Raw genomic sequence first — 22,103 nt, 5'->3', positions numbered from 1 at the left:
ATACCGGCAGAGAGACTTGGTTTTGCCGAGAAAGTGGGGAGTCCCCCTTTGTTCCTTCGGCTTCTTGTTTAGGGGCATCCTGAGAGGCCGGGACGAGGCTGGGGCCCAGCTCTTAGTCCCTTTCTTTCCAGTAGCCAGAGCCGATTTGGCGATGCCCTTCAGGATTTGTTGGCGAGAGACCAAGGCGGAAAAGCAAAGACACCAAAAGGGGCACTGCTTGGGGCTCCTTCTTCCCCCAACAACCCCGCGTTTGTAGCTCAGGGGGCGCCAAGGCGCTAACACAGCTTCAGGGTCAATTCTAGGTGCACCCCGGGACTCCCAAGCTGGCTCCGGCAGCCTTGGGGAAAGAACCTGTGTGTATGTACAGTGCGTCTGTCCCACGGCTGACATTGGATGTGCGGGGGGGTTCTGTTTGTTTGTTTTCTGTAATAAATAAATGCGCAGACGCTTGCAAAGCTTTGGATTTCCCTAGGCTGCAGAAGAAGCAGGCTGGAAGAAAACTTGGGGAGCAGGCAAGGACACCAGGGGGCAAAGCCGATAGAGGCTACAAGGCTGGCCTGGTTCCTGCCCTGGAGTCTACTCGCCCGCCTTGGCCTCAGAGTCTTCCCCGCTGGGCTGCGTGGAATTGATGAGTTTATTTTCCTTTTTCCACTTCATGCGCCGATTCTGGAACCAGATCTTGATCTGGCGCTCGGTGAGGCAGAGCGCGTTGGCGATCTCGATGCGGCGCCTCCGAGTCAGGTAGCGGTTGAAGTGGAATTCTTTCTCCAGCTCCAGCGTCTGGTAGCGTGTGTAGGTCTGGCGGCCTCTGCGCCCGTGACTTCCATACACGGCACCTGCAGGCAGAAATGCGGTGCGGGTAAGCGAGGCCAAATCAATTCAGCCTGTGTGCCTCCCAGCCAGCAGTCTCTAAACCTAGAAACTACCTTACTCCTACCCCAGCTTTTCTCGCACCACAAGCGAGGGCAAAAAGTCGGCTAGATGGCAAAGATTATTTCATACCAAGCGAGATGTTTTTCACCTAAAAACGACTTGGGTAGGAAGTTACCGCTTTTTGACAAATGTAGTTTGTAAGAAAACCATTAGAAGTGAAGAAATAGCATGGGCATTCTTAATTTGAGGGACCAAAGTCACTGTTTCAAGGGAGTGTGGCGTTTATTTGTCTGTGAGTGGAGTGGGGATCCTGGGAGCACTATGGAGACTGAATTCTCACATTGGTGTCAGTGAAAAATGCTATAGAGGCTCCTAGTGTCAGATCTTGACATATTTTTGGAAAGACAAATGTGGCCAGCCTTCTTTCAAATCTTTGCATATTATTATCAGTTATGTGATCCATCTGAGTAAAAAAAAAAAAAAAAACACTCCACTGGGCAGAGTGAGTTTTCAAGCGATGACACTGTGCAGTTTTAATGTCCCCATTAGGCTCTGTCCTGCTCCAAGAGGGAAAGGGGACTCCCAATAGACCTTGCTGTAGGTTGGGTGGTGTGGTCCTGGCAATGCAGGACTGTGCTAGGCTGTCTGGAGGCCAGAGGTGCCCAAGGGTGAGAGAACTCCCTCCCAGGCTCTCAGGCAGTGTCTCAGGAGGAGGCAGAAGTTGGCTAAGAGTGTGAAGTTGAGTGGAAGTTAAAAAAGGGAGGGGGAGAAAGAGGGAGGGGGGAGAGAGAGAGAGAGAGAGAGAGAGAGAGAGAGAGAGAGAGAGAGAGAGAGGAGAGAATATGACTATTCTGAGAAGGTGGCCCTTCAGAGCTTTGGTGGAGACACTGGAAGAGGTCAAATGAGGAGGGGATGAGGGCCTTTGCCTGACTGGGCTTCTGGGGTTCGGAAGGGCAGCAGAAAGAAGACTAGAAAAGTGAAGGGGTTGGTCTCTGATGCCTGCTGGAGGCCCTCTCTGCTGGGAGACCTGAGGGGGTGTTACAAGGGTGCAGCTGAGCACGATTTTTCATCTGAACCAGTTTTCTCCTCTCTCGTCTGTTACCCCTGTTACAGGTCTCATATAGCTTGTCAGTGAGTCCTTCACTCTTCCCTAAAGTGTCACCTTACATGGATCTCATGGCTCTGCCTTTCTTCTGGCTGGGCCTAATTGTCCCACTGGGAATGTTTGGGTTTTTTCTTCTCTCTTTTTAAAATTTTCTTTTAAGAAAACACGGTGAGAAGAAAACTTTGTTCACCCTTTTCTTCTTTCTCCCTACTCTCTCCTTCCTTCCTTCCTTCCTTCCTTCCTTCCTTCCTTCCTTCCTTCCACCTTTCCTTCCTTCTTATCTCCTTGCCAGCTTTTCCTTCTCCCTACACTCTCTAGGGTGGGGAAGGAGGGAAATGCCTTACCCGCACAGGAATTCATCCGCTGCATCCAGGGATAAACAGGGCTCGTGTACTTCCGGTCGGTGCCTTCCTCGTGGAGGGCTTTGCCCTGCACGCTGCTGCTGTCAGGTTTGTACTGCTGCTCGGGAGAAAAGTGCAGGTAATCCCCGGGGCCCCTCTGCTTGTTATTGCCCGAGGGTGAGGCGCCACTGAGGTCCTTATCAGAATAGAAACATGAGGCCCCGTACTCGTAGGATGCCCGGTTGCAGGCCAGGACAGAGTTGGACTGTTGATAGAAACAAGGTGAGGTGTACGTCTTGTCCGGAAGACTCGACGCCCCGTAAGAGGTCGGGAAGGGCCTCAGCGCGTCATAGCCGGCCGGGTAGAGGGGCAGCTGGCCCAAGAAGGAGTCCTGGCCGCTGGGCAGGCTCCCAGGGAAAGTGGGATTCACAAAATAGGAACTCATTTGCGCGCCCCTCTGCTGGACTGTGATTTGTTGTGTATTAGTACATCTGGCTATAACTATTAGTAGTCATCGAACTGGTTTGTTTCTGGATGGCCGAACGCCAAAAGCGACAGCAGCAAATCGCACCAGCTGACGCAGCGGCGACCAATGGGAGCGAGCGCCGGAGCCCGCTCCCCGGGGACCGCGGCGACCGAGGCAGCAAAGTTACAAACAGCCCCCAGCCCGCCTGCCCGCCGCCCGCCCGGCAGATTAATGGGCGCACACAGCCAGCCAGCCCCGCTCTCCCCCACACACCCGAACGCCAGCGGCGGGCACGGGCCCGAACGAGGATGTGCAGATCAGAGGCGAAAAGAGGCACTAGTGCCCAGGTCAATAAGAAGGCCCCATTAGGCCTGCTCTTTCCTCTTTCCTTTCTTTTGCCTTCTTAGGTTTTGCTGGGTTTTTCCCCTCAAAACAGGAAACCTGACAAGCCTGAGCCAGGAGGGGCGGTGACAAGGAAGGCTTTGCTCTAGAGAGCCTCCTGTCCTAGTCAGGTCCTGGGTTGCCCCTCCCCTGTGCTCCCTTAACAGTGGGTGTGGGATTTTTGAGATGGAAAAGGAACTCTGAGAAGCTGGGCCTTCCCTCTCTGCTTTTCAGCCCTGCGCTTTAAGGATAGGGAAAAATTCTCTCCCATTCTTACTACAGGTTGGACCTTACAGCCCAAAGCTGAAAGATAACCCCTGCTGACCAGGCCCAAGCCAAAGGCAGGGCTTTCCGCAGGCCCCTTCTTCCTAAGCGTCGCACTCCAGGTTTGACTTCCCTGCAATGGCCCCGTGCCTGCGTGGCCTTAAAGCAAACACTTACACCCTTACTTGCTAGGCATCGCATCCTGTCTTTGAACCCAGAGAAAGGAAAAACTTAAAGCCACGGTTTCCACAAGAAACCAGCTACAGCTCTACAGCCGAGGGGGAGGTGTTTATGAAACTGGAGTAGGAAGCCATCCATGGGACTTAACTCCCTTCACACTGCGTCCCAGGACTTCCCTAGGCTACTGGAACTGCTTAGAGCAGCTCCCGGTAAAAATCCAGATGCAGTCGTCTGCCCCCTGTCTCACTGCAGAAGCAGGGGAGATGCAGGGCCCTTGGTGGAGAAGGGCACGGAGTGCTGCTCCTGGGGCCCAATGCTTCGCACAGGATAATTAATAGGCACTGTCGTAGGTCCTCTACCTTCCCAGCCCCTAACAACTCCTGATGCTGCAGGAACTTGAAAACCAGAATAGTCCTGTCTCCCTGTCATTAGCTCCAGGGTCCTGAATTGCCCTGACCATCGGCCCAAGCCTGGCAAACCCCAGATAGGACATGGAAAATATGTCTTGGTCTTGCCTGCACTAAGATCAGTCTCATTTTGTTTAAAAAAAAAAAAAAGTGATATCGGTTCAATGGCATTTTCACGACTGTGTTTATAGGGCTTGTAAAAAAAAAAGCCCTTGAATTAGCTTTAAAACTCCCAATTGTGTGCACGTTGAAGAGATATTTATAAGACTTGGTTGGGGTTCAGGAGGCTTTTTGTAAGATCTGTAAAACCCTGACCCATGCCGGACTGATGGTTTGGGGGAGGTGACAATTGGCAATGGTCCTATAGGAATCTGATACCGACTTCCTTCATCTCTCTTTCCCCCTGACCTTCCTCCCACTCCACCCACCCCCACTCCCCCAAAAAGAGAAAAACTGGAAAAGGATTTGTCAAAGGTGGGCCTCCAGAGAGCCTGTGAAGGCACAGCGAAGGGAGGGTGCCCCCACAGGCCTTGTGCCTAAAGTCTTTATCTCTCCAACCCAAGAAAGTTTTTCCTTTGCTTATAAGCAAGACTTAGCCAGGAAAGGATACAATTTAGTGTTTCTCAAGGAGAAGATGCAATGAGTGAGAAATGAAAACTCAGGAGGAAAAAGGTGGATTTTTTTCTTTAAAAAGATGTTTGAAGAAAATAAGCTAGAGTTATTGGTTCATAAACAAAAATATTCATATTACAATTATTTCAACCAATATTATTTGAAGTAAAAATAGCCATTTTGCAGGTATTGCTTGTTTACATTTGTCATTCTCTTTCATGATTCCAGGCGCCCTGCACAGGGTTGGAGCTGGTGACAGTTTATCACCATTATTGCTATTTTTTATCTGAATTTTAGATTTAAGTGTCTCAGCCAATAAGAAAATTTGTTTTCTCAGCTAGGAGGCAGGAAATGTATTTCTAGCTTCTGTAAACAATAAGAAGGAAAAATAATAAATTGAAATCTTTATGTGTAAGCCAAAGCTGGTGCATATTTAAACTGGCTGCCAGCCGATCTACTTACACACACACACACACACACACACACACACACACACACACACACACACATATATATATATATATATATATATATAGAGAGAGAGAGAGAGAGAGAGAGAGAGAGAGAGAGAGAGAGAGAACAGGAACTCCACACCCTCAATAGAACCTCTCCTGAGGTGATGAGAATGACCACCTCAGGACTCTCTGCTAGGTCAAAGCCACACAGAAAACATACCTTTTATCTTCTCTTCGAAGGAGGTAGGATGGCAGGAGGGTCACTCAGGTTACCCTTGCCCTGGGCTGCCCTTTGAGCCCCTCCACTTCTGCCAGCCTGGAGCCTGGCCTGCAGGTGTGTGGGCGACCCCGAAGGCTCACCTCCATCCAACCAAATCTCTAGCCCTTAACCCAAAGCACACAGGTGTGGCCTCTGCCAGTTATAGGCCCTCTCCTGAAGCCGCCTTCCACGCCATAGCCAATCCTCAGGGCGAGCCAGGCCAGCAGGCCTCAGAGCTACAACTGGTCTTTCCGATGCCAGAATCCCCAAAGCCAGAGCGTTCCCCAACAGGCGTGAGTCCCCAGAACGCCTTTGGGACACGCAGTTTGGACAGAAACAGCCAAGACCGGCCAGGCGGCCTGTACAACCAGTCTCCATGGTGCTGGGTTGGGGGCGAGGAAAGGACCCGAGTCTATTCCGGCGTCTGAGGTTTCTGTCATGGGTAGCCGAAACAAGGAGATTTCACAGCCAAATAGACTCTAGAAGACTGCCCCTCAGGTCCCCTTTTGTCCCCCTTCCCCTGCTTCTGGGGAATCTGAGGGGCCCCGTACAGCAGTCACGCCAGGCTCAAAGAGGCGGGCCGCTGCTGGCGCCGGTCCCGGCGACGGCCACAGCGTGGCAGCAGCGAGCTCCAGCTAGGTCGCAATAAATAATCTGCCTGCGGCAGCCGCAGTCAGACAGTCAGCGGCCCTAGGAGGCAAATGCGGCGCTTTATCTACCCCTGCCCGGGGCACATCCACAGCGCTGTCCCTCGAACATCCCAAACATCTTTGTGTCCTTTTTTAATTGTCTGGCCTTTGTCGAGATACTATCTTGAGATAGGAAAACAACAACAACAACAACAACCCAAAACCAAAATAAACAAAAAGAACTATAGTCCAGAACCTCGCGACTGATTTTCGAGTGACTTTGTCTCCGGGGACAAATCTAACCTGGTCAGATGCGCTTTCAGGCTCCCCCACCATGGCTGGTGCCCCCTATGCAATGCAAAGCCACCGCCAGGCCAGCAGCAGCATTCAGTGCAGCCTCGTGGCTCGCTATATAACCCTCTCCCTGGTGGCTCAGGAGACAGGAGACCGTGAGCGCTAGCCTGCCACTGTACTTAGGTTGGTTAGGGCTGCGAGCCTGCTGCTATTGCCCAGACTCCGTTTTGCAACCTTTCTTCAGAAACCTGAGACGTGATCCTTGTACCTACACCAACACAACAGTCCCCAGCGCGAAACATCTCCCAGCAGCACCCAATTAACTCGATTCTGTCCTCCACCCAGAATTCTACAACGCGCTACTAACCCGTTTCCGGGGGCTCCGGACACCACTCTGGTCAGAAAAATCAGGCAAACGAAGCAAGCAATCACCGGAGAACTCTGTATTAGTAAGGTTTGTATTCGTGTTCGCTTGTTTCCCCCTTCTTCCTTTCTCTGAAATTAGCCCCATAGGCAAGAACAGTGTACTGAAGCTCACAAAAACGCCTGTGCGTTAACTCGCTTGGCTCTCCTCTCTGCCCACATTCCTAGCTCGGGAAGTCGGGGAAGTCAGTAGAATCAATTTAGGCATGAATGAAATAATCCAAAGCCCCAGAGGTGATAGGGAACAGCAGAATGCCAGATGATTTCCTTCTGGACTTCCCCGGGGTCACTAGGGAAGGGAGAATGAGGACCCAAGCGCGGGGCGCTGTGCCACAGGGGGAAGGCTGATCTGCCTTGAGGAAACTATGTAGGTGGTGGCCTTAGTGCGTGAGAATGAATGACGTGTTTGGGCTGCGGTGTGTATTGGGGCTGAGTGTGAAGGGACAGTACCGATGAGGAGGAGAAATGCCCCTTTTCAAAGTCGCTCTGGGTGCCCTCTCTCACCACTGTGGTACCTCACCCAACCTCTGCCCTGTCTCCTTCCCGCATGTCTCACCTTTAGACCACGGCTCCCAGAAGCTCCTGACTCTCTGACAGCTGTCGCTTCGGCAGCCCAAGAGACGAATTGTCCTCCTTTCTGATGCCAGAGGACGCAGGAAATTAGCCAGGTTGCGAGTTGCAAAGCGCCCGCTGCTGCTCCAGGAACTGGACGCGCCCCACCTCCAGCGACAGCGGCCGGCCTGGGCCTGGCAGCGGCTTCCCTTCTCTCGCCATCGCTGGACAAAGCGCAGCCCAGGCAGGCTGGGAAGGCAGAGCTCCGAAGCACGCAGGACGAAGCGGAGCAAAAGAATGCGGCTCTATTCTCGCAAGGGAAATTATAAAAAAGTTCATGTTCACGGTTCCTATCCACATGACCGACAGCGGCCAATGGAAGGGCCGAACAACTCATAAAGTTGTATTGCAAAGTTGTAAATTTTCATAAACAACAACGGATTTATGACCCTTTCCCCATCACTAAGAGGAGGCAGCTCTTACACCGGCGCCATCTTACCACTGAGGCTGTCCCGGTTTGGGGCTTCAGGTTTTACAGACACTTTTAGGTCCGATTTTATTAAAAGAGTCCTAAGAAGCTGGCCCAACCCAGCCAGGAGATAAAAATGGAGATCTTCTCGGGCTAAGCTCAGGATGCTCTTAACTACTTCCACCGCCCCTCGCCTTTAGTCCCTCGCCGCTCGCCCCTTCTCCAGCCAGAGTCCTTCCTCAGCAAAAGGACTTGACTAGGTTGTGTAGCCTTGTCTGAGGCCCATGGCGGGCCCCAGAACCGCTCCGCTGCAGTTTTGGACCCTGGGGCACCCTCGCCTCTACTGAGGGCGAAGTGGGGGTGGTGCAGCAGGGACCCCAATCCCATATCCTACCCTGGGGCTGGACGTAGGGCACATGTGGGATCTGGGATCAATTGGAGGGTAGGTGATATACCCTTTTAGAGCTCAGATTACACCTTTAGAGGAAAGTTGAATTTGGAGTTCGTTCATGGAATTTATGGAAGTTTTTGGGAGGCCGTAGATAGATAATACAGTGTATCAACAAATAGTCTTTTCAGTGGATCTATATACTGGCGCACATACAATAGACAGACAGAAACATCTACAAAGAAGAAGGCACATATACGATTATAGATGCATGAAAATGCACACATAGACACAGAAAAGCACACAACCACTGACACAGATACCCACACATCTAATTACAGACATGGAAAATGTTGGCACACAACAGATATACACACACTATGGATGTGGACATGCACACAATTATGAAAATTATAGACAACCACACACAGAAATAGAAACACGTGTTTATACAAACCTACACATAGAACATGTAAAAAAAGAAAAAGAAAAAGAAAACGACACATTTACACATGAATATCTAAAACTTAGATTCAAGGACAGTTCTCCGTGTGTGTGTGTGTGTGTGTGTGTGTGTGTGTGTGTGTGTGTGTGTTTCCCTTGTTCCTTTGGCCTACAACCGGGGCTTACCATTCTGCTATGGCCACCCTCCCCTTGCCCCAGAGCCTCTGGATAAAGCAGTCCGTGCTTCTTTGTCACCAAGCATCTTTATTGTTACATAAAACACAGGTAACTGGGCTAGGAAGCACACCTTCCCTGAGCCCAAGGCTGGGTCTAAGGGGGACACGAGACAACAAGTGAGATGATGGGTACTGGGGTGGGTGTAGGACATCCCCCACCCACTACAGAATTAGTTCAATACAATACACCATGCTACAAAGTCATCCCATTAAAACAAGTCTTCCCAAGTCAAGACATTCCTTTACAAATGAGCTCCAAGATTATAGAAATGACAAAAAAAAAAAAAAAAAAAAAAATCCGGTTCAAATATACAGTTTTTGTCCTTGTAGGAAAAATCAGGGTGTACATATTCAACACAGCTGAACAGTTGGACACAGAAGCAAAGGGGGAGGGGGCGACAGTGAGACTGAGTACAGCTCCTTAGTCTCACAAAACCGAAGTTATCTATTCCAGAGGTCTGCAGCCAGCTCAGGAATGCTCCCCTCCTGGAGTAGGGAGGGGTAATGGCCCTCAACTTGAGGTGCCAAAGCCAGAGAAAGAGGGATTCTAGGTTGCAGCACTTGGTATGCTTTGGAATAAATATATTATTTTTCAATTTAAATAGAAGCAAATGCCCTGGTCCCTGAACCTCATTGCTTTGTCAGTGAAGCCTCGGTGACCCCAAAGACTGCCAGCTAGAAGCATCAAGGCCTGACCTGGAAGGAGTGGGCATGGAGAAGCAGGCAGGCTAGCCAGCACAAAATAGGTAGTTTAGGGTTAGTAGGTAGTACTGATCATGTTTTTGCAGGTATTGGGGGCGGGCAGGTGCTGGGTGTCTGCCAGTGTTCGTACATGAAAGGGGCTACTTAAGAGTGGTGGCCCACTGGGGCTGGGCCCATAGGTAGTTTGGGGGTGCCTCTCAAAGAGGCCTGTGCTAGGTAGTATTTTGGTTGTGCCCGTGCACAACACTGGGACAGGGTTGAGGGTATCAACTGGGGTCTTCAGAGGCAGAGAGGGTCCCCAAGGTGAGCTTGAGTGGTCCCCTGGGAGCTAGAGTGGGTGATGAAGTGGGTGGGATGGGGTGGGGACTGATTTTTTCTTTTTTCTTTCTTTCTCTCTCTCTCTCTCTCTCTCTCTTTTTTTTTTTAACACTTTATTTCCCCCATTTTTTTGTAATCAAAAATCAATGAGTCTCTTAAAGACGCTTTTCCGACTGTCCTGTGCAGCCAGGGGCCCCCGTGCCTGGCCCTTTTTATTCCTCTTCCTCCTCTTCCTCCTCCTCCTCCTCCTCTTCCTCCTCCTCCTCAGCCTTGTCAGCAGCCCCGGAGACTGAGGGCGCCGCCGCCGAGTCTTCAGTGGCCGCAGTGGGAACCTGGCTGTCGTCTTTATGCTCTTTCTTCCACTTCATGCGCCGATTCTGGAACCAGATCTTGATCTGGCGCTCGGTGAGGCAGAGCGCGTGAGCGATCTCGATGCGGCGCCGCCGCGTCAGGTAGCGGTTGAAGTGGAATTCCTTCTCCAGCTCCAGCGTCTGGTAGCGTGTGTAGGTCTGACGTCCCCGCTTTCTATCGGGTCCTGAGGGCAGAAATTTGGACACATAGACAAACAGACAAGCAAACTGGGATGTGGACAGAAGAGTGCTTTAGTCAGGCCCGCTGCCCAAGAGCTTGTTACCTTCCAACCTGCCCAAGTCGAGGAGCAACCACCGCCCCCCCCCCCCGCCCCATCATCCCCAATAAAGCTGAGGGAGGAGAAGTGTGAGCACAAACCCCGGTGCCAGACAAGCAAGCACGTCTGTGAAAAGCCTTAGAACAGAATTCCAACTTTACAACCGGTCTTTCCAGCCGGCTACGTTTCCACAATGTCCTGCTTCCCCCTGACAAAGGGAAATTGTAAATATAAAGTGTGGCTAGTGGGAGACCCTGCACTTTCGCCATTCAAAGGCAAGCCTAGGCGCTCCCCAGCCTTGCTAGACAAGTGAGTGACCCTCCTCAGCAGCCCCATCCACAAGACCGTCCTATGCCATATTCCCTCCCTCTGTCCCATCCCCTCCAGCACGGGACTGCAAATGGCCTCTGGTACACGGGTGGGTGAGGGATCCCGGAGGTCCTGGCTCTCTTAGCCTTTAAGAAAGAAAGCCAGTCCCGAAAGAAAAGGAAGAAGGGGAGAGAGCTGGAGTCAAGAAAGGATAGAAAGAGAGAGGCCAGGGGAGAGAAAAGGAGAGGGAGAGGAAGAAGGGGGAGAGAATGTGAGAATGAGAATAGAGGAGAAACTTATTGTAAAAAAAAAAAAAAAAATTCCAAGGCAAATGGAGTTAAATAAATTTACGAGGATCGAACCCATTAATTGGGCCATAAAAAGTTTTATGAGCCTCATTTACATACAATGCTATGGGTCTCTCCACGCAATGGCGCCTCAGCTCTAATTAAAGCCAGAAAGGCAGCGCCAGCGGGACTTGCGGGGCCGCCGGCTGGAAGCCGCGGGGCTGGGCTCTGTCAGCCCCCGCACCCCGCACCCGCACCCCCTCTCTTCCCGCACGCCGACCCCGCGGGCCTCTACTACGCCTACCTGAACTGCGCATCCAGGGGTAGATGCGGAAACTGGCCTCGGCCGGGCCGTGCAGCACGCCCTCGTCAGCCTTGTCGCAGGCGCCTTTGGCGAGGTCATTGCAGAGCCCAGGGATGTTTTGGTCGTAGGAGGCGCAGGGCAGGTTGTAGGCGTCGGCGCCCAGGCCATAGCCAGACGCGAATGGGTTCTGATAGAGGGGGCTGTTGACATTGTATAACCCCGGCACGGTAGAGGCGAAGGCGCCGGCGCCCGGCCCGTAGCCGCTTCTCTGCGAGTTGGGTGCAAAGGAGCAAGAAGTCGGCTCGGCATTTTGGAAGAGAGAAGCCCCCGCCGTATATTTGCTAAAAAGCGCGTTCACATAATACGAAGAACTCATAATTTTGACCTGTGATTTGTTGTCCGGCAGCTTTCAGTGTCGGTTTTACGAGGTAGCGTGATATATGATAACATTACACCCCCAGATTTACACCAAACCCCATTTTCTTTTGGACGGAGCTCGCCGCGGCACGTGACCGCCCACATGACCGCCTCCGCCAATCTCAGCAGCCCTCACAGGTGGTCTCGCGCCACGGGCCGGCGGGCGCCAGGAATGGAAGGGGAAGAGGATCAAATACGCGGCCTGCGCCTGGCCCGGCCCGGGACGCCCGACGCAGTCAGACCTCTAAGGCTACACGAGAGCCCCACCCTAGTCGCCAAAACCTGACGGCAGGGTTCGCCTCCTACAACCTCATACCTATTCCAGAACCGCAGATCCAGTGTGTGGACTCCCCCTATCCTTGCCCTCCTTGCAGACCCAAGCCCCTGCAGGGTCTCTGAGACCTGACGGCCCAAAGACGGTCTAGGGAGAAAGATCCGACTCTTTGCCCACCTCTCTCTCCTCTCTCTAAGCAAGAGAGCATTTAAGGCCGGATTTGATGCTCCACTGCAAACTCCACAGGCGCGGGCGTCTTCTCTAGCTGAGCAGCGAAAACCCTGCCACAAACTGGAACCATGTGGTTCGAATAAATTCAATGTCTCACAGCTTCCTTTCTTTAATCGGCGGCGCACTGTTTATCTGTCCTAAAGGAAGCAGTGAAATATTTATCTATTAATGAGCCTCATTTGCCAACAGATTTATTAACATGGGATTCCCTTTCCTCTTGCCGGACACTGCCGCCCTTCAGTCTCTCCGCATTCGCTCCCGGGCACCTGGCTGGCCCGCAGCCCCCCAATAGATGGCTCAACACCCCTGTTGCCCTTCTCACAACCCCCGGTTTCCCCCTGGATCAAGGGAAACTGGGTCAATCCTCACGCAGCGTGGAAGAAGCTTGGGTCTATAATTTTCTAAACACATCCTTCCCATTGGGAGGTTCCTGGCAGCTCCTCGGCTAAGCTACCCCCTGGACTTCCACCTTGTTGGCCGGGGGAACCGTTTTAGAGGTGATTTAGAAAGAAGAGAGGGGATCTCAGGGCCTGGGTTCTGAAGCCCACTGTGGAACGCCCGTTCTTTAGGAGACAATAAAAGCAAATAAGGGAGCCCTTTCACGGATCCCGCGGCTTCGTCTTTCTAAGCACTGGTTCCCAGACACAGTCTCGTCCTCTCCCAAATAAGTCGCTCTCCCTGGGGACTTACTTACCTTGCTGGCCTTCAGGCCCCTGTGGCAGTGATAGGCCAGATGGAAGGCCACCCCCACCCCTATGGCCCAACGCTCTCTGGAGGATATTTTGGTGACTTCTTTCCCTAAATGCCTCATAAACTGCCCAGGCCATGCTGGAAGACTGGCCACCTTTTACTGCTTAGCTCGATTGCACATCATAAACCCGACCTCACAATGGAATTGCCCCGGAAATTCTCTAAATTATAGAGTTTGGTTCCTGGTGTAGAAAGTGCTTTCTTATCACTTTCCGTGGGTTCAGGCTATGTCCACACACCCCACCCCACCCACCCCACCCCCGTTCACCATATCCTCTCAGGGAGTCTTGGGAGGACAAAAGACAGAAAGATAGTTCAAATCCCGCTGGTAGAAAGCCCCGGGGGCGCCCACCTAGTAAAGGGCTCTCAGGCTTTGGTGGAAAGAAGGGCAGGTGGGAATCACGCTATCTCCCCTGGAGCAAAGGGACCCCGAGGAGGCAATATCCGGGACCCTTTTTATGATGGATCAGGATGGGAAACAGAGAGGATAAAACAGGAAGAAAAAAATCAAAGTAACATTGTCTTCTAACAGAGAAATAAAAAGAAAAAAAATTTTTTTAAGCCAAAGGAAGATGAAGCAAAGAAGAAGAAGACTAGGAGATCAAAGAGGTGAAATTAGCCGGCTTTAGACCAATAAATTGTTCCTGGGGTGACACAGAGCAAGGCGCAAAGTGAAAGACTAGGCAGGCAGAGGCAGTCTGTCTAGACTCAGACGAATGGAGCAGTCCAAAGCAACCATGTTTAACGTGGAATTTTCCTTAAGAAGGGGACTTGACAAGCAGAGTGCGGACCGATTTGAGGTAGCACAGGAAAAAAAATCACACTCACATGTCTAGGGCGGCCGGCTGCTTTTGGCCAGGCAGGACCGAGAAGTCTCGGCAAGAGACTCTGTCCCCATTTGCCAAGGCCAAATAGGTTTCAAATTCTGCTGCTTTCAAGGCCTTGACACTTCTGAGCCAAAGTCTTTCCTATGAGCTGGGTCGGGGGTCACAGAAAACCTTCCCTTCCTTTTTTTTTTTTTTTTTTTTTTTTTTTTTTCTTTTTTTTTTTTTGGTTCTCTTTTCCGTGGCTAGACTTTGAACAAAATCAGACTCTCAATAAAGGACTATTTTATTATATGTTCTCTGGTCATTAGTTTCCTACTTATTTGACTTACTTGTTACGAGTGATAATTTTCACACACTATCTAACCCAGGCTCTGAAGAAGAGGCCTTATGGGCCAGTTTTTAACCTAACTATTTCTCACCACTTTCCCAGAATTAGCTTTCAAACGCGCTGTCAGAATGTGTTTCCTCTGTTTCCTGTGGCCAAATAGATCTCGGTGTTTAAAATCTAGGTTTAGAATGTAAACCCAGCCCTTGGCAGAGAATAGCGCCTTCTAGACTGGTTCTGAGTTTTGGATCTTTAAATGTTTCTAACCTCCTCCCCTGTGAAGACTGCAGACTTTGGGCTTTGAGTCTGTCCTGGCTTGGACGCGGGGCACCAATTCCTGCCCGGGAGCGAATAAATAAGCTCAGTCCCTTGCCCGGCCTTGCCTTGGCTTGACAGGCTCTGAAAAGCCTCTCGGCAGCGGCAGCGAAGACCACAGAGCACCTTGTCAAGCCGCCAGTCAGTCGGCCAAGGGCAAGGGAGGCTGGCGGCGGCTTAGGCGTAGGCACTTCACCAGGCCTCTGAGGCCCTGGAAGCCTGCATCTACCTGGGGCCTCTGTGACCCGCGGAGGGAAAAGGCTGCCGCTAACCTGTGACTTCCATGGTTAGAAAAAAAATAGAGCTTTCTATTTGTGTCCACTGGTCAGCGATTTCGCCTGTTTGCAGTAACATAAATAGAGATTTCTGAGGATTAGGACAGGCAAGCACCAATCTCCCTGTGCTCTCTCTCCAGAAGCTACTAAACCCTCCCTTCAATCTGATGAAGTACAGGGAAGTAGCCTGTATTACACACGGAAAGACGATGATGATGTGTGTCTGTATTAACCACGTGTATGGAGAAAGAGTTTTTAAAAGGGCGTAGAAGGAAAAAGAAGAGGGAGGGAAGGGGAGAGAGAGAGAGAGACCCAGAGGGAGACCCAGGAGAGACGTCAGCCAAAATCGAGTCCCTAGTTTTACAGCGTGTTCGGCATGGAGATGCGAGTCATAAACATTTTGTGGGCTTGGCCGAGACTATTACGACCCAAATAAATGCACCGCACAGTCTATGTTCACGGTGCTTCGAAGGATTGGTTCTCTTGTTTGTTCTTGTGTTTTCTTTCTGAAACCGTCCTATACCAGAGGCCGATCCTAGGAAGCTGGCCCCGTTTGCTCTGGAGCTTGTCCCCCATGTAGCATTAAAAGTAGTCTGAGAGTGGATTGGATTTTTTTTTTTTTTTTTTTTTTGTACCTAGCTTGCTTGGCTGGCGATGCCAGAGTAAGTAGTCTTGGCACTTCAATGCCAAAGGAACACCCTGGCCAGAGAAACAAGATCGACTTCAAGCACGTGAATGCCAATTCTGGAACCAGAGTGTAATTCTACCTATTTGAAGGTATCATTCATTTTTGAATAACCTAACAGTTCCTGGTCTATGTCCCGAGTTACCCCAACCTGGCCAAACTCCCGGCAGATCTACTACACAAGACAGCCACCAAGTATGATTTCATAACCAATTTTTAGCCGCCTAATTTTAAGGTCAGGTAGTCAGACCAACTGAGTCCCTATGTCTCTGTTCTCTCTCTCTCTCTCTCTCTCTCTCTCTCTCTCTCTCTCTCTCTCTCTCTCTCTCTCTCTCTCTCTCTCTCTCTCTCTCTCTCTCTCGTGCTGGCTCGCTAGGCCCGGTAACCGACCCTGGCGCAGTTTTGGGGGGCCTCGAGGGTCGTGGGAACCCGTGGCCACAGGGTGCCTTCTCTGCTGGGTCATCTGGTCCTGGGGCCGTAGGTGTTCGTTCCCTTGTCTGTCCATCGTGAACGACAATCCCCGCGTGGCTCGCTGCCCCTAGATCTCTGCTGTGGTGAGGATTGTGACCCTGGAATGGAACCAGTGCTCAGAGCTGCAGTCCCGCACCATCCGCACAGCTGCTGCCACGCAGCGCACCGGCCTCGGAATGGGGCCTGGGAGGAGCGAACGCCAACGGTCAGGCAAGCCCTTGCGCATGCTTGTGTCCCCTGGAGGCTTTCAAGCTGGCATGAACAGCAGGGAAAATATACGACTGCTGTTCAAGCAGATCCCATTCCAGAAAGGCTCGCTTCAAGTCGACATTTTAGGATCTTCCTAGGTCGCGGCGGCGGGAGATGGCGGAGGGAGCGCCTCTTGCGTGGAGCCACACTGCCATCTCCTGGACTTTTCTTGGCACTGCAGCCGCAGCTGCTCTGGCCGGCGTGAACTTCGGCAAAGCCGGTGACCCCACCAGTGTCCCATTCCCATGGGTTCTGTCCTCCAGGATCCTCATGGAGCCGGAATCTACGCTGCACAGAGAGCAATGCCCATAAAAGAGGGCTGTTTCCGCAGTCTCTTTATCGGCAGCAGACAGAGCAAACAAATGAAAGGGTTTTGGTGGGATACCCTAATTGGAGCTGGACAGTTGTAAACTCATTAAGAGCCGAATTCCAGACAGTTCGCAGACCTTCCTTTATAGCACACCCTTACTGCCCAGGCTTTGAAGTTCTTTCTGTCTGCAACAACAGAGGGCGTGCCAACCTGGCGGCGCATTGCGGGTGGGGGCTAAAGGGAAGCCCCATCCACCCTCACTCTGGTCCCCTTTCCGCATTAGAAGACAGTTTACATTGCAGAGAGGTGTTGGGGGGGGGTGGAGGGAAGAAAATGAGTTGCGGGTGGGGGGGAGTGAAGCGAGGCAGAATCCTTTGGCTATATCTAGAAGGCGTTTGGGCCTCCGAAGTTGTAGCCGGTCCCCCAACGCAGCCCTTTACACCCCATAAAGGGTAACAGCCCTCATTTTCTTTTATGGCGCTTCAGGGCTTGTCGGTTGCTAAGGCCTGCTTTTGTGGGGACTTAAGCTCCGGAGGTGGCTTAGCAGTGTAGGATGCTGATCCCTACCCCTCCCAACCCACCCCGGGCTAAGTTGGCAGGACCCAGTGCGGCACAAGCGTGCAGCTTTTACACTCTCTGAAAACCCCTGAATATTTGAAGGAGCCGCCTCATTGTGCGCATCTGGCTCCTGTTTGTCTCTTCGGGGCTTCCTTAGCAGGCCACAGGCCTTCGGCTCCTTGTCATGCACCCCTCAACTCGACCACCCTACTTCCAAAGACCTCAGCTTTTTGTGTGTGTGTGAGTCCAGATTTGTTTTTGTTTTTGTTTTGTTTTGTTTTCACCAAAAATGAAAAAAAAAAAGTGGTCCTTCCACTGCTGCGGGCCGATGATGCCCAGCACTTCTGCTCAGCACCTCGGATCCTTCTCTGGTCTTCTGGCAAATAGACCCGAGTGCCTGGCTACTCTGCGGGCCTTTGTAGCTTTCTGCTCCTGCTTCTGCTGACCGCAACCTGCTGAGTCGGGAATGCTTAGGCCTGGCCCGACTAGCTACAGCAGGTCCCTGCTGGAGACAGAATTAAGGCTCTTTCCACTTCAGCTCAGCGCCCCACAACCACCCCAGAGAGAGAGAGAGAGAGAGAGAGAGAGAGAGAGAGAGAGAGAGAGAGAGAGAGAGAGAGAGAGAGAGAATGCAAAAAGCAGACCCGCACAAAATAAAAGAATCAATATATTTTATTTGGCAAAAGTTAAATATCTCAACACAACAATTTGGTCAGTAGGCCTTGAGGTAACTATTGCAAAATATACAGTGTATGTTCAGTCCGATGGAAACCCCAGATTCATCAAGGATACAAATCTACAGTAGCCCAATAGCGGTTTCATGTTGTATAATTTATTATCAATAAAATTAACTCCATTGCAGTAAGCACTCACTCTCCCCCCCCCAATTAAAACCAAGCGTAAACCATAGGTAGTAACCATCTGCATGTATGTATAGCTCCGAATTTCCTCACTTCTCCTCTGGTGCAAAAACAATATTCAAGCTTGCCTGACTATGAATATCCATTTAATATAGAGAGTCTATATACACGGAACAAGACTTGAGTCTGGAACCCAGAGTGCCGAAGAAGCCCACGTTTCAAAAGTAAATAAATCATGAAGTCTACGTATCCTGGAGAACTACCGCCCCTTCCTCTCCAAATTTGATTTCACTGGGAAATCCTCATAGCTAGTTTACAATCGCAGGTTAACAGTCTAGTCACACAGAAGACATATTCCACTACAGAGCTCTATGCAACTGCCTCCCCTCCTCCGTAAACAACCTGAGTTCAAATTGAATTCTAGCTTCCACAATCACAATGGGTGCCTCACCCAGCACAGAAGTTTGAGTCACAAAACATAATTACCACAATAAAACACAGTGTTCAAGTATTTTGGCAGAACGATCTGCCACACAAAGAGCAAATTAAATTAACTACAGAGACTAAAAATTATACAGCCCACCATGAACAATTGTGCATTATATAAAAAGGTAGTTTTTTTTCCCTTTTGCTTAAAGTCAGAAGCAGGTAGATTTTTTTAAATATATATATATATATATACACACAAGCTAGCACATACAGCCATCAGCGCTAATGCCCTCCCTTGTGGTGTGTGTGTGTGTGTGTGTGTGTGTGTGTGTGTGTGTGTGTGTTATAGAAAATGGAAAGCTTACAATACCTCCTCCATTAAAGCCGCAGGCCTAGGAGCAGCCTAAGAAGGGACTGCCAGAGAGAGAGAGAGAGAGAGAGAGAGAGATGAGGCCTAGGGTTTAGAGCCGCTTTGCGGGGGTGGTGGAAGCTGGAGTAGGGGAAGAGGAGGGAGAAGGAGATGGACAGTCCTTTCTATTACTTTCTAGATTGCTCTTTTTCAAATGAGCACCAAACGGCTCACTCGTCTTTTGCTCGGTCCTTGTTAATCTTCTTCATTTTCATCCTGCGGTTCTGGAACCAGATCTTGACCTGCCTCTCGGTGAGGTTGAGTAGCCGGGCCACCTCGTACCTACGGTCCCGAGTGAGGTACATGTTGAACAGAAACTCTTTCTCAAGTTCCAGCGTCTGGTGTTTTGTATAGGGGCATCGCTTCTTTCGTGTGGAGCGAGCGTGAAGCCAGTTGGCGGCCGGGTTATCTGCGGGCGAGGGGGGGGGAGAGAGACACTGGGTTTAGAAGGAAAAGCATGCCTGGTGGGTGTGAAGGAGCTTCTTGCGGGTGGGGGGGGGGAGCCTCTGGCCGAAGCGCACGGAGCGGCTGAATTAGAGAAAACACAGTGAAGCCCTGGCAGACAGACCCACCCAGGGTCACTTACAACAGCACCCCCTCCCACATCCCCTTTCCCGTCCCCTGCTCTCCTTCCTCCTCCAGTCTGCATATTGTGAAAGGGTGAAATTCGGAAACCTTTTTTTCTTTTTCTTTTCTTTTTGCCAGCGAAGAAAAGAGCAGGCCGCCCTGTGTTTCTACAGCAAGATTAAATCCCTCCCCTACCCCCAATCATATCAACTGTTTTTCCCTCCCGAACTTCCCTGAAACTGTCCCCACTCTTTATTTGACCTTCCCGGAAGGCCGTGGGAGCTACGCGGGAGGCAGGATGCCCCCGGACTTTTGATCATGTCTCCACTTTATTTGAATATATCTGGCAAAGGGACCCTCCTGGCTCCTTAGCCCGCAGCCTCATCTTGGGCAGGATTTATGCCGCCACCGGCCGAAAGCAAGAACTGGAAGGTATCGGCGGTTTCCCCCAAGTATCCCGGGTCAGATTGCCCGGCTGACGTTGCTGCAGCAGTCCGTGAACAATCTAGCTGCACAAAAGACTTCTCTGCGCTGCTTTCGAAGAACCGCCCAAAGTTGTCTGTCCTGGGCCTGGGCAGCTTAGGAGAGGGCCGGCGGGTCTCGGCTCTACTCGCGGCGCCCGCCCCGCCCCCTCTTGCTGCAGCGTCCTCCTCCCCTTCCCCCAGTCGGCAGGGCCTGCTCCACACAGTTCTCTGGACTTGGGGCCCCTATCGGAGGTGTTCCAAACACCAACTTCTGCTTCTCGGCCCCAGATCCAGAGGAGAGGCTCTCATCGAGGACGAAGGCAGGCTCCAGAGAAAGCTGACACGCTGGTAGATCCTGGTGGCCGGCATGGAGGCAACGGCCGGTTTGTAGGAAGGAGACACTTACTGGGATCGATGGGGGGCTTGTCTCCGCCGCTCTCATTCTCGGCATTGTTTTCGGAGAAGGCGCCTTCGCTGGGTTGTTTTTCTCTATCAACTGGAGGAGAACCACAAGCATAGTCAGTCAGGGACAAAGTGTGAGTGTCAAGCGTGGGACAGTCACCCCTTCTGGCCGACAGCGGTTCAGGTTTAATGCCATAAGGCCGGCTGGAGGACAAGCCCGCGAAGGAGAGCGCACCGGGCGTGGGCTCCAGCCAGGAGCGCATGTACCTGCCGTCCGGCGCCGCCGCCGCCACGGGCGCCTGGGGGTGCACGTAGGGGTGGTGGTGGTGGTGATACACCGCAGCAGGCACCGCATTGGCGCCCGCCGCGTGCACCGGATTCCACGAGGCACCGAACACCGCCGCCTTGGACTGGAAGCTGCAAGGGCTGAAGTCGGGGTGTTCGGCCAGCGTTGCTGCCTGCCTTGGGGGTTGGCCTAGGGCCCCTGGAGCATAGCGTCCAGCGCCCAGCTCCTCCGCAGCGTCGGCGCCCAGCAGGAAGGAGTCCACATAGTAGTTGCCCAGGGCCCCGGTGGTGGCCATCGCAGTAGCCCGCGCCTGGCCGGCCCAGCCCGACCCGCCGAAATTATGAAACTGCAGATTTCATGTAACAACTTGGTGGCACCAGGGGGGGTGAAGTACAGTCACCTAATAAGTTGCCGGCGCCCGCGCCCCCATTGGCCACGCGCGTCACGTGTCCGCCCGGCAGAACAATAACGCGTAAATCACTCCGCACGCTATTAATGGCCCGGTGTTTTGCAGTCATAATTTTTATAGCAAAAGCCATATGTTTTTATGCAAAGGGATCGCGCCGCTCCACGATCTGGTTTGTTTTAATTGTGGCCAACGAAGATTAAAAGATCAAATCTGGCCTTGCCTCTGTACTCTCCCTTGCCACCAACCCCCCCCCCCCCTTACACACACACACCAGACACACACACTTCTTAAGCGGACTATTTTATATCACAATTAATCACACCATCAGGAAGGCGCGGGTCCCGTATGCGAGTGCGGCTAGCAGAGCCCCTCACATAAAATTAGACAATAATTGAAGCCATAAAAAAGCAGCCAAATCGCATTCTCACTCTACTGTATTTAAATCTATATTTATGATATTTCATAAGGAGTTATTGTTTCGGAAGCCACACAGGCTGGTGGAAAGTCAGGACCAACCAACAGATTCGTTTGCCTCTCTGTGGCTCCCTGTAAAAATTTACGAGAACTTGGAAAGGTTAAATTAGACTGTTGTGTTTGGTTGGTGAGCACCCTGTAAATAATCCTTGCAGTCCTCAGAGATGCGAGCCCCCCCCCCAAGGCCGGCCTCAAAAAGTCAAATACAAGGCTCTCTTCACCTCAAACAGAGCAGCCACCGCCCCTGTCCCAATGCACCATACATGGTACGACCACCTAAATTGGGCTACCGTGCCTTGCTAGACTGTAAAGCCAAGCAGGCACTAGCACAGCACCCAAATAGCCCTTGCTCCACAAAGAAAAGCCCCACAGAAGAACTTCCAAGGAGGGACTTGCCAGCTACCCTCAGGCGTTTGGGGAACTGATTGTGTCACAAGTTCGTCCCTGGCCCATGGTCTTTGAGCACAAGCTGATCAGAGGATTTTATTCCTCAGCCAGCGACCTGGCTCTTAGCTCCATCATCTGTAAGCCTAGTTGCTTCCCCAGCCCCACGCTGGGAAATATCCTCAGTCAACATCAGTACCAGAGGAGCTAGTCCTGCTGTGCGGCAACCTGGCCTAAAAGAGGAGTGCCAGCACTTGAAGTGGCCATTCCTGGGCCCTGTGTGTGCCCTTCTGGGATCCTTCCCCTGCTTTTCCTTTCTTTTCTCCCATTCCTTTCCCACCCCACTTCTCTTCCCTTCTCCTTCCTTCCTTCCCTCTCTTTTCCTTCCCTTCCTATCCCCAGCACC

At 51.7% G+C, this 22,103-nt stretch overlaps 3 protein-coding genes and 1 long non-coding RNA gene across 6 annotated transcripts; 1 reads left to right on the top strand and 3 right to left on the bottom strand.

The window, feature by feature from the left end:
• Positions 1 to 3: 3 nt before the first annotated feature.
• Hoxa6 (homeobox A6) lies at positions 4 to 8,043 on the bottom strand. 3 transcript variants are annotated; one of them, XM_051152359.1, is made up of 3 exons: positions 7,246 to 8,043; positions 2,323 to 2,584; positions 4 to 836 (listed from the first exon to the last, which is right to left on the bottom strand). In XM_051152359.1, the coding sequence occupies exons 1-3, from the start codon at positions 7,636 to 7,638 to the stop codon at positions 577 to 579; spliced, it is 915 nt and encodes a 304-aa protein (XP_051008316.1). In that variant the 5' UTR covers positions 7,639 to 8,043; the 3' UTR covers positions 4 to 576. The 3 variants fall into 3 exon arrangements, with proteins under 3 accessions (XP_051008316.1, XP_051008317.1, XP_051008318.1); XM_051152360.1 differs by having other exon boundaries at positions 2,323 to 2,437; XM_051152361.1 differs by lacking the exon at positions 7,246 to 8,043 and having other exon boundaries at positions 2,323 to 3,606.
• LOC127194774 (uncharacterized) lies at positions 2,303 to 6,809 on the top strand. The gene is made up of 2 exons (XR_007831296.1): positions 2,303 to 2,427; positions 6,612 to 6,809. It is a non-coding gene; the product is annotated as an uncharacterized LOC127194774 (long non-coding RNA).
• A 1,841-nt stretch (positions 8,044 to 9,884) lies between the features above and the next one.
• Hoxa7 (homeobox A7) lies at positions 9,885 to 11,972 on the bottom strand. The gene is made up of 2 exons (XM_051152355.1): positions 11,327 to 11,972; positions 9,885 to 10,333 (listed from the first exon to the last, which is right to left on the bottom strand). Exons 1-2 carry the CDS (start codon positions 11,700 to 11,702, stop codon positions 10,011 to 10,013), a joined length of 699 nt encoding a protein of 232 aa, XP_051008312.1. The 5' UTR covers positions 11,703 to 11,972; the 3' UTR covers positions 9,885 to 10,010.
• Positions 11,973 to 18,745: 6,773 nt separating this feature from the next.
• Hoxa9 (homeobox A9) lies at positions 18,746 to 21,072 on the bottom strand. The gene is made up of 2 exons (XM_051152354.1): positions 20,149 to 21,072; positions 18,746 to 19,120 (listed from the first exon to the last, which is right to left on the bottom strand). Exons 1-2 carry the CDS (start codon positions 20,723 to 20,725, stop codon positions 18,882 to 18,884), a joined length of 816 nt encoding a protein of 271 aa, XP_051008311.1. The 5' UTR covers positions 20,726 to 21,072; the 3' UTR covers positions 18,746 to 18,881.
• Positions 21,073 to 22,103: the final 1,031 nt, after the last annotated feature.

Source organism: Acomys russatus, chromosome 10, assembly GCF_903995435.1.
Source record: "Acomys russatus chromosome 10, mAcoRus1.1, whole genome shotgun sequence".
Taxonomy (NCBI): Eukaryota; Metazoa; Chordata; class Mammalia; order Rodentia; family Muridae; genus Acomys; species Acomys russatus.
This window is presented reverse-complemented; position numbering and strand designations above follow the sequence as displayed.